Here is a 12,206-nt window from a genome sequence, read left to right as displayed (position 1 = left end):
TTACATTATCATTGTTCCTGATATTTCTATCCACATAATGATATGATAGTTCTAAACCTCAAAAAAGGATACCAGTGAATAATTCATCTATGGAATTATGCATGGTTTTAAAAACTGATACATTAAGCAGAACTATACAGAAATAATAAGCTCAATTATACTTTGTATAAACCATCTGGCACAAAATAAAATATAACAATCTTTATATCGACATCTTAACATGTTTTGGCTCATCATTGAAATATGGTACCAGGTAACTTCTAAAATAAGTGAGCTAACAATATTGTGAAGTCTCATACTTACACTTTGGTAAGCTTGTCATATTGTTGTTCTGACAAGACAGCGTGAGGATAGCTGGTCAGGGCATTGTCACTCACCCACCTACAATACATCATTAATAAAACAATGTATCATATAAAATAAGGATAGCTGGTCAGGGCATTGTCACTCACCCACCTACAATACATCATTAATAAAACAATGTATCATATAAAATAAGGATAGCTGGTCAGGGCATTGTCACTCACCCACCTACAATACATCATTAATAAAACAATGTATCATATAAAATAAGGATAGCTGGTCAGGGCATTGTCACTCACCCACCTACAATACATCATTAATAAAACAATGTATCATATAAAATAAGGATAGCTGGTCAGGGCATTGTCACTCACCCACCTACAATACATCATTAATAAAACAATGTATCATATAAAATAAGGATAGCTGGTCAGGGCATTGTCACTCACCCACCTACAATACATCATTAATAAAATAATGTATCAAATAAAATAAGGATAGCTGGTCAGGGCATTGTCACTCACCCACCTACAATACATCATTAATAAAACAATGTATCATATAAAATAAGGATAGCTGGTCTAAAATAAGGATAGCTGGTCAGGGCATTGTCACTCACCCACCTACAATACATCATTAATAAAACAATGTATCATATAAAATAAGGATAGCTGGTCAGGGCATTGTCACTCACCCACCTACAATACATCATTAATAAAATAAAGTATCATATAAAATATAAACGATACATAAATAATGTTTTCCATTTCAATTAACAACCCATCTTTTATTGACAATTGCCATCAATAATTGCAAGAGTGTTGTTGATGTTTGTGAGATTGTTGTTGATGTTTCTGAGAGTGTTGTTGATATTTGTGAGATTGTTGTTGATGTTTGTGAGATTGTTGTTGATGTTGGTGAGTTTGTTGTTGTTTGTGATATTGTTGTTGTTTGTGAGTTTGTTGTTCATGTTTGTGAGTTTGTTGTTGATGTTTGTGAGATTGTTGTTGATGTTTGTGAGAGTGTTGATGATGTTTGTGAGTTTGTTGTCGATGTTTGTGAATTTGTTGTTGATGTTTGTGAGTTTGTTGTTGATGTTTGTGAGTTTGTTGTTGATGTTTGTGAGTTTGTTGTTGATGTTTGTGAGATTGTTGTTGATGTTTGTAAGAGTGTTGTTGATGTTTGTGAGATTGTTGTTGATGTTTGTGAGATTGTTGTTGATGTTTGTAAGAGTGTTGCTGATGTTTGTGAGATTGTTGTTGATGTTTGTGAGAGTGTTGTTGATGTTTGTGAGTTTGTTGTTGTTTGTGAGATTGCTGTCGATGTTTGTGAGATTGTTGTCGATGTTTGTGAGATTGTTGTTGATGTTTGTGAGAGTGTTGATAATGTTTGTGAGTTTGTTGTTGATGTTTGTGAGTTTGTTGTTGTTTGTGAGATTGTTGTTGATGTTTGCGAGTTTGTTGTTGATGTTTGTGAGTTTGTTGTTGATGTTTGTGAGTTTGTTGTTGTTTGTGAGTTTGTTGATGTTTGTGAGTTTGTTGTCAATGTTTGTGAATTTGTTGTTGATGTTTGTGAGTTTGTTGTTGATGTTTGTGAGCTTATTGTTGATGTTTGTGAGTTTGTTGTTGATGTTTGTGAGTTTGTTGTTGTTGTTTGTGAGTTTGTTGTTGATGTTTGTGAGAGTGTTTATGGTGTTTGTGAGTTTGTTGTTGATGTTTGTGAGTTTGTTGTTGTTGTTTGTGAGTTTGTTGTTGATGTTTGTGAGATTGTTGATGTTTGTGAGTTTGTTGTCGATGTTTGTGAGAGTGTTGTTGATGTTTGTGAGTTTGTGGTTGATGTTTGTGAGAGTGTTGTTGATGTTTGTGAGAGTGTTGTTGATGTTTGTGAGTTTGTTGTTGATGTTTGTGAGAGTGTTGTTGATGTTTGTGAGATTGTTGTTGATGTTTGAGAGATTGTTGTTGATGTTTGTGAGATTGTTGTTGATGATTGTGAGTTTGTTGTTGATGTTTGTGAGTTTGTTGTTGATGTTTGTGAGTTTGTTGTTGATGTTTGTGAGTTTGTTGTTGATGTTTGTGAGTTTGTTGTTGTTGTTTGTGAGTTTGTTGTTGATGTTTGTTGTTGATGTTTGTGAGTTTGTTATTGATGTTGTTTGTTGTTGATGTTTGTGAGTTTGTTGTTGATGTTTGTGAGTTTGTTGTTGATGTTTGTGATTTTGTTGTTGTTTGTGAGATTGTTGTGGATGTTTGTGAGATTATTGTTGATGTTTGTGAGTTTGTTATTGATGTTTGTGAGTTTACTTACAGATTTGTTTGATTGTCCATGGTGTTTTTGAATACTTACAGATTTGTCAGATTGTCGATTGTGTGTGTGAATACTTACAGATTTGTGAGATTGTCCATGGTGTGTTTGAATACTTACAAATTTGTGAGATTGCCGTTGATGTTTTTGAATACTTATAGATTTGTGAGTGCCGTTGATGTTTTTGAATACTTACAGATTGGTGAGATTGCCGTTGATGTGTTTGAATACTTACAGATTTGTGAGATTGCTTGATGATACTTACAGCCGTTGATGTGTTTGAATACTACTTACAGATTTGTGAGGTTGTTGTTGATGTGTTTGAATACTTACAGATTTGTGAGGTTGTCGTTGATGTGTTTGAATACTTACAGATTTGTGAGAATGCCATTGATGTGTTTGAATACTTACAGATTTGTGAGATTGCCGTTGATGTGTTTGAATACTTACAGATTTGTAGAGATTGCCGTTGACATGTTTGAATACTACAGATTTGTGAGATTGCCGTTGATGTGTTTGAATACTTACAGATTTGTGAGGTTGTTGTTGATGTGTTTGAGTACTCATAGATTTGTTTGTTTGCCGTTGATGTGTTGGAATACTTACAGATTTGTGAGGTTGCTGTTGATGTGTTTGAATACTTACAGATTTGAGAGTTTGTTGATGTGTTTGAGTACTTGTAGATTTGTTTGATTGCCGTTGATGTGTTTGAATACTTACAGATTTGTGAGATTGCCGTTGATGTGTTTGAATACTTACAGATTTGTGAGATTGTCGTTGATGTGTTTGAATACTTACAGATTTGTGAGATTGTCGTTGATGTGTTTGAATACTTACAGATTTGTGAGGTTGCCGTTGATGTGTTTGAATACTTACAGATTTGTGAGATTGCCGTTGATGTGTTTGAATACTTACAGATTTGTGAGGTTGCTGTTGATGATGCGTTTGAATACTTACAGATTTGTGAGATTGCCGATTGATGTGTTTGAATACTTACAGATTTGTGAGATTGCCGTTGATGTGTTTGAATACTTACAGATTTGTGAGATTGCCGTTGATGTGTTTGAATACTTACAGATTTGTGAGATTGCCGTTGATGTGTTTGAATACTTACAGATTTGTGAGATTGCCGTTGATGTTTTTGAATACTTACAGATTTGTGAGGTTGCCGTTGATGTGTTTGAATACTTACAGATTTGTGAGATTGCTGTTGATGTGTTTGAATACTTACAGATTTGTGAGATTGCTGTTGATGTGTTTGAATACTTACAGATTTGTGAGATTGCCGTTGATGTGTTTGAATACTTACAGATTTGTGAGATTGCTGTTGATGTGTTTGAATACTTACAGATTTGTGAGATTGCCGTTGATGATGTGTTTGAATACTTACAGATTTGTGAGATTGCGTTGATGTGTTTTGAATACTTACAGATTTGTGAGATTGCCGTTGATGTGTTTGAATACTTACAGATTTGTGAGATTGCCGTTGATGTGTTTGAATACTTACAGATTTGTGAGATTGCCGTTGATGTGTTTGAATACTTACAGATTTGTGAGATTGCCGTTGATGTGTTTGAATACTTACAGATTTGTGAGATTGCCGTTGATGTGTTTGAATACTTACAGATTTGTGAGATTGCCGTTGATGTGTTTGAATACTTACAGATTTGTGAGATTGCCGTTGATGTGTTTGAATACTTACAGATTTGTGAGATTGCCGTTGATGTGTTTGAATACTTACAGATTTGTGAGATTGCTGTTGATGTGTTTGAATACTTACAGATTTGTGAGATTGCCGTTGATGTGTTTGAATACTTACAGATTTGTGAGATTGTTGTTGATGTGTTGGAATTATACTTACAGATTTGTGAGATTGCCGTTGATGTGTTTGAATACTTACAGATTTGTGAGATTGTTGATGTTATGCCAGTTTGATTGTGTTTTACTTACAGATTTGTGAGATTGCTGTTGATGTGTTTGAATACTTACAGATTTGTGAGATTGCTCGTTGATGTGTTTGAATACTTACAGATTTGTGAGATTGCCATTGATGTGTTTGAATACTTACAGATTTGTGAGATTGCTGTTGATGTGTTTGAATACTTACAGATTTGTGAGATTGCCGTTGATGTTTTTGAATACTTACAGATTTGTGAGATTGTGTTGATGTGTTTGAATACTTACAGATTTGTGAGATTGCCATTGATGTGTTTGAATACTTACAGATTTGTGAGATTGCTGTTGATGTGTTTTGAATACTTACAGATTTGTGAGATTGCCGTTGATGTGTTTGAATACTTACAGATTTGTGAGATTGCCGTTGATGTTTTTGAATACTTACAGATTTGTGAGATTGCCGTTGATGTTTTTGAATACTTACAGATTTGTGAGATTGCCGTTGATGTGTTTGAATACTTACAGATTTGTGAGATTGCCGTTGATGTGTTTGAATACTTACAGATTTGTGAGATTGCCGTTGATGTGTTTTGAATACTTACAGATTTGTGAGATTGCCGTTGATGTTTGAATACTTACAGATTTGAGATTGCTTGATGTTTTGAATACTTACAGATTTGTGAGATTGCCGTTGATGTGTTTGAATACTTACAGATTTGTGAGATTGCCGTTGATGTGTTTGAATACTTACAGATTTGTGAGATTGCCGTTGATGTGTTTGAATACTTACAGATTTGTGAGATTGCCGTTGATGTGTTTGAATACTTACAGATTTGTGAGATTGCCGTTGATGTGTTTGAATACTTACAGATTTGTGAGATTGCCGTTGATGTTTTTGAATACTTACAGATTTGTGAGATTGCCGTTGATGTGTTTGAATACTTACAGATTTGTGAGATTGCCGTTGATGTGTTTGAATACTTACAGATTTGTGAGATTGCCGTTGATGTGTTTGAATACTTACAGATTTGTGAGATTGCCGTTGATGTTTTTGAATACTTACAGATTTGTGAGATTGCCGTTGATGTGTTTGAATACTTACAGATTTGTGAGATTGCCGTTGATGTGTTTTTATACTTACAGATTTGTGAGATTGACGTTGATGTGTTTGAATACTTCCAGATTTGTGAGATTGCCGTTGATGTGTTTGAATACTTACAGATTTGTGAGATTGCCGTTGATGTGTTTGAATACTTACAGATTTGTGAGATTGCCGTTGATGTGTTTGAATACTTACAGATTTGTGAGGTTACCGTTGATGTGTTTGAATACTTACAGTTAATACTTACAGATTTGTGAGATTGTCGATGATGTGTTTGAATACTTACAGATTTGTGAGGTTGCCGTTGATGTGTTTGAATACTTACAGATTTGTGAGATTGTCGATGATGTGTTTGAATACTTACAGATTTGTGAGGTTGCCGTTGATGTGTTTGAATACTTACAGATTTGTGAGATTGTCGATGATGTGTTTGAATACTTACAGATTTGTGAGGTTGCCGTTAATGTTTTTGAAGGCGTTGTAGTAGATGTTAGTCAGACCATTCCCCTGAAGCTGACTGTGTAGCTTCAGTGTTTCCAGGGCTGCCAAGTTTGTTACACTATCCTCCTCTAGAATAGTTAACTTGTTCTTCACCAAATCTCTGAAAGATGGCATTTCCATATGATCATAACAAGATATCCCTGAGGAATCTTGACACCAATCATAGAATGATCTATGTCATTTAATGGAAAGAATGATATTTTCTCTTCTTTTAGATTTTCCCTTAAGATATTTAATATACATCAGAGTGGTTGGTTTGTTTTTTTAAACTAAATCTCTGAAAATCATTTTGATATGATCATCACAAAAGCTCATTGTATCAAATCAAACAAGTCTTTTTATCATCACGAGAACCATTTATCATTTTGATATGATCAGCCTATTTTAATTAGGATACTACTAGCACAATTTAGTATTAAAAGTCTGAACAGTAAAATATGATAACAGGTAATTAATGTTTAGAGTACATTTAAACAAGTTTATAACAAACACACTCACAACAAATTCATGTTTATAAGAGCAAGTTTCATTTCCCATCATGGTTTCTATAAGATAAGTCTGTAAAATGAACAATGCATATAACAAAGCGATTTTCCTTTTTCGATTGCCATAGGTTAGTTATAGCCGTGTTCTACATTATATATTGATGAGCACTTACAAATGTAGAAGATTTGGCATGTTGGCAAACACTCCTTTCGTTAGTGTTGTCAGCTCATTATTGTGGAGTTCCCTGTGAAAATACATATTTTATAACTTTCAAAAACTGTTTACAGATTACATTTCATGAAAAGGTATTTCTATATTGTGATTTAGAAATGAGTTAAATGCCAGCGATGTAGAGTAAACGAACATTCTTTCGCAAGCCATTTACTTTCGCAAAATTCACTATCACTTTATATTCTCAAATGTTTATCTCCACAAATGCATATAAACCTCATTGATATTGATAGATATTTACATAAGATTTCAAAGTCGTAAACGCAAATCTTCTAATCAAACTGATTCAACAGGCACAAAAGAAAAGAAAATGGTTTACAGTAGAATATTAAACAGCTATAGTCTATCAGAAATGTTATGGAAATCAAAGATTTACTAGAAACTGCTTTTTTTTTAGCTTAAATTGAACTGTTTGTTTATAAGTTGTAAAGAGCTACGTTCTTTTTTCCGATTTCAACCAAAGCTCTTTGAACTGAATGGGATTCAATACTTACAGAACTTTAAGGTTGCCAATCTGTTCAAAAGCCATGGGCTGAATGTATCTTATGGCATTGTTACTCAGGTTACTGTCCAAAAACAGAAAATATTGAACTGTATTACTCATGTTAGAAACACTTCAAAATGTTCATGCACTACTAAATTCTTCCAGCAAACCTTAACTTGTTGTTTATGATTTTATGAAGAGCACAAAGATCTTGGAACAAACCAGTTAAAGTTTAATGTAACATGGATTGATAACAGACGTTTATTCAATTCCAACATGCATTCCAAAATTTCCAAAAACCTCATTTAAATACATCAATATTAACATTGCGACTTTTCCTCCTGGCCCCAGTTTCACAAATCTTCATTAATTCACTATCATGTGGCCAGGTAGAGTGTGTTGTTCTGCATCATTGGCTAGCTAGTGTAAGTATGGTCCAGAACAGCAACAGTTTTCACTATCACAAGGAGACACAATATTTCAAAAGTCTCACAAAATACACAAACAAGTATAGAACGTGCACACATAGCATATATATGCAGGCCTATACTGAGACTGTCCATATATAACCTAGGCTGTTAAAAGCATAATCAACTATCCAACAATTTTTTTTATTGTACTTACAGGTGTTTTAGCTGGGAGGATGCAAAGTAGGACAGGTGAGATCTGGACACACCTGTAATCAGATTCTCATCAACACCTCTGTAACAGTAAGATACATTAATTTGAAAAAAATAATAAACAATAATTTGTAAAACTAATTAACATATTTGTAAAAATAATAAACATAATATGTAAAGATAATAAACATTAATTTGTAAAATCAATAAACATTCACTTGTACAAGAGGCCCAGAGGGCCTGTATCGCTCACCTGGTTATTGCAATGCCAAGTAATGTTCTGATTACAGGATCATTGTTTCTTTTCTGAAGGAATTTAATATTTACCTCTAATTTCACTATTGAGACCCATTCTTTCTGCTCCAGGGGGTTACAGCCAAAATTTATACAAACAAAGTTCCCCTTCCCCAAAGGATGTTTGTGGCCAAATTTGGTTATATTCCATTCAGAACTCTATGACTAGTAGCGATTTGAAGGATTGTCCTCTATTTCTCCTATTGCGTCCCACCCCTCCTGCCCCCTAGGGGTCAGAACCAAAATTTATACAAACTCTGTTCCCCTTCCCCCCAAGGATATTTCTGGCCAAATTTGGTTACATTCAATGCAGATCTCTTTGACAAGTAGCGATTTAAAGGATGTCAGAACCAAAAGTTATACAAACTCTGTTCCTCTTCCCCAAAGGATGTTTCTGGCCAAATATGTAGCAATTTAAAGGATTTACCTCTATTTCCCTATTGTGCCCCGCCCCTCCTGCCCCCTAGGGGTCAGAGCCAAAGTTTAAACAAACTCTGTTTCGCTTCCCCCAAGGATATTTCTGGCCAAATTTGGTTACATTCCATGCAGAGCTCTATGACTAGTAGCGATTTAAAGGAAATGTTGACGGACGGACTAGCTACGGACGCCGCGCCATGACATAAGCTCACCGGCCCTTCAGGCCAGGTGAGCTAAAAATTGATGAACATTCATTTGTATTTTTTTCAAAGAAAAAAAAAAAGTAAATAATAAGATATAACTAGTCTCCACTCCACTTATGAAATTTGCTACCAAAATTATGATATTTGGAGTTTAATTATGTTATTCAACCTTCTGTAGAAATAATGTGTCTGGGTTTGAAATCAGCCTTATTTAATGTTTTCTTTGGCTAGTCTGGCAATTTGCTTGAATAGTCCTCAATAAATTTTCAGTGGTGAATAATTTTTAATTCCAAACAACACAATTAATGTTTTAGAGTTTAAATCCACAAATGTCTGGTACTCACAGAAACAGGAGTGTATTGACGTCCTTCAGAGCTGATCCAGGGACATATCTCAGACTGTTTCTACTCAAACCACTGTATACCAATCAAACAAACTTCTAATTAAAAAATCTTAAACTCTTTGTATAGAAGTAAGACAAAAGGACTTTGTGACCAGTGATTGTGATGTAACTTGAGAAATTCACAAAAACATGTATCAAAATCACTTTGCACTTTCAATGGACAGGAGTCTTTAAAAACTTTCAATAGTCAACAATCGTAAGGGATGAATCTCCAAAGCAATCAACTGAAAGATGTTTTGATAAAAAATATTTAAGATATTGAGTATTAAACGATAGAGAATTTAATGATGGAATATTTAAGGATAGAATTTTAGATAATAGAATAATTAATCATCTCAGTACCAAAAAATAAGAATAAAAATGTAATATGGATACTCACAGGTACTCAATGCTGCTCCCACTAAAATAGCCTGTCGGTATCATACTAATTCTGTTCTCAATCAAAGAGCTGAAAAATCAATATTCATCTACAAACATCACGGCAATAAATAAATCATGTGATTTCCAAAAGTCCAGTCTTAATGGATTTATTTATTTTTTATCACATAATCCGCCAGATTTTCGGATGTTCGTGATTTCGGTGATTTTTGCCTGTGTGATATTTTTGCATGTCACTAATGTGATATGGCTAGAAATTCATCGTGACATCATGACAGAAACTATAAAATGACAGCGGGATAAAATGGTGGCAATTCCGCTGTATTTTAGAAATCCATTTGATCGCAAGATTCTTCGAAATGTTGTAGTTATGTGATTTCTGGTAAAAATATCTTTAAGTGTTCATTTTATATGCTAATTATGAAACTCATCTCAAAGTTTTAATTTTTAAAACTTCTTAATACTAAAATCGCCTATAAAAGATCCTATTCCTTCTCTGCATATTACAGAGCTTTGTGGCTAAGTATCAAATTTTAAAGATGCTCCACCACTGACAAATGATTTTTTTCACTATCAAAAACAGGAACAGACGATTGAGTATTTATCTTCAGTTACTCACTTTACACCATTACCACCATTGAAAAATTTGAGCTTCTAATTTTACTTCAAGTTAGAAATATAAAAAATAAATAATTGCATCCCGAAAAAATTCCATGGCACTATATCCTATATAGAATGAAGTACTGATTGCACATGCACGAAAAGCAAAGTAAATTATTTATATTATTTTTTATGTTAATTAGTCATACATATACACAATTAAATACTAATTATTACTCAAATGACAAGTATCATTTATGCTCTGTCGGCAGTGGAGCATCTTTAAGTCATTATTTTGTGAGCGCAATTCACATTGTTTTCTCCAAAAAGTATGACGTTACGTTTACAAACTCATGACGTCACAATAAATACCTACCCGCAAGGGTAGATAACTCTGTAATATGCAAATACAGAATATTTGCATGAAAGTATGGAAAACAAATTTTTGCTTACACTTTTGTGAGAGTTGAAGGCCAGTTAATCTTGGTGTAGTTATGACTGAACAGATTAATAGCATTTTCTCCCAGCATCCTGCAACAAAAAAAAAAAAAAAATAGAGACCATATTTTTTGTTAATTTTTTGTTGTTGTTACATACACTTTTGTAATTTGAAAGACATATTTTGACCATTGAATTTTGGACCATAATGACCCATCAAGGTAAATATATACAACTAAACTATTATGCATTGTAATGAATGAAGCTCTCACATTTGTGTCAGGGCAGTGTTGGACACATCTGGTACAGCCGTCAACCCAGTCTTGGTGATGGTCCTGCAATGAAATATCAGTAATAACTACTGTAACATTGAATTGTTTCACCTGAACACATGTCAAGTACTTAATACTTTATACTATACATGTATATCAAAATATTGAAAGACAATTTCAGGGGGCTTATAGAGATATTTGTCGCTATCATTTTTATTGTCCCTGTCATATTCACAAACTCAAAATCTAAAGGTAGAACTCTACACTGGTAATCTTCAACACTTCACCCCTACAGAATGAATGGATATCAGAAATCATATTTCAGGTATATAATATATATGAAAAGGTTAAATAAAGTCTACCTCATCTCATGAGACAAACATATACAGGGCAGATACAAGCTATTCAGACATTTATTTGCAACACATATCTATTTCATACTCACAGCTCTGTCAAACTTGTCATTGAAGTCAGAAGTCCCTTCTCAATCAACACAAATGTTGGTACATTGATGATTTTACTGAAAAAGCATACAGAATGGTGTCACTGTAAATTGTTAAAATATATCAAAATTTTTATTATTTTATGATATTTGAAATCATACATACAACTTCATTATCAAATCACAATTGTAACATATTCTTGTGTCATTTTGTATTTGTATATTTCAGAGTTATTTGCCTTTGTTAAGTAAGTATTGATTAAAATGGCATGTGTTTGCAAGCGAAAAGTCTTTTTTTTTGGTTTGGAGAAAATGGTGATTCACTCAAAAAAATGACTTCACCATGGATACCTACCCACAAGGGAGGTTACGCTATATATGCAAAGACAAAATAACCTTGGTGACAACCTAGCAATATACATGGACACTTAAAATCTTATGACACTTACAAAAAGTGTGGACTGCAGATCAAGGACACTTGTCTAACAGAATCACAACTTTGCTGAGTTATATAATGTGGGAATCTATAGTGAACATTGTCATTGGAAATACTTTGTACCGTATAAATTTCAGCTTTTATAATGAATACCTCATTTAAAGACACAATACAGAAAGAAAAAATGTATTTTTGTTTAAACGCAAGTAATAAATCAGATAATGTATGAAAAGAAAGGTTAATAATAGTGACATCTGTAGAACATTAATTTACCTGTACACTTTGTGACCCAAATTTCACTTATTTGCTTATACCATATTCGACCCAATAAGTGTCCAGGGTGCTTCAAAAATTGAAGCAAATAAGGGGTGCTTAATAGAAACAAACATTGGACTATTCTTT

At 33.5% G+C, this 12,206-nt stretch overlaps 1 protein-coding gene across 1 annotated transcript in view; it reads right to left on the bottom strand.

The window, feature by feature from the left end:
- LOC138328888 (uncharacterized) overlaps positions 1-12,206 on the bottom strand; it is a 96,715-nt gene that overhangs the window by 55,087 nt on the left and 29,422 nt on the right. Inside the window, exons 5-14 of the mRNA XM_069275604.1 lie at positions 11,372-11,446; positions 10,927-10,989; positions 10,670-10,747; positions 9,618-9,686; positions 9,180-9,251; positions 7,926-8,003; positions 7,312-7,383; positions 6,759-6,830; positions 6,042-6,200; positions 304-381 (exon numbers count right to left, since the gene is read on the bottom strand). Of these exons, the coding sequence (XP_069131705.1) occupies positions 304-381; positions 6,042-6,200; positions 6,759-6,830; positions 7,312-7,383; positions 7,926-8,003; positions 9,180-9,251; positions 9,618-9,686; positions 10,670-10,747; positions 10,927-10,989; positions 11,372-11,446 (816 nt within the window). The remainder of the gene's footprint in view (positions 1-303; positions 382-6,041; positions 6,201-6,758; positions 6,831-7,311; positions 7,384-7,925; positions 8,004-9,179; positions 9,252-9,617; positions 9,687-10,669; positions 10,748-10,926; positions 10,990-11,371; positions 11,447-12,206) is intronic.

Source organism: Argopecten irradians, chromosome 8 (genome assembly GCF_041381155.1).
Source record: "Argopecten irradians isolate NY chromosome 8, Ai_NY, whole genome shotgun sequence".
NCBI classification, from domain to species: Eukaryota; Metazoa; Mollusca; class Bivalvia; order Pectinida; family Pectinidae; genus Argopecten; species Argopecten irradians.
This window is presented reverse-complemented; position numbering and strand designations above follow the sequence as displayed.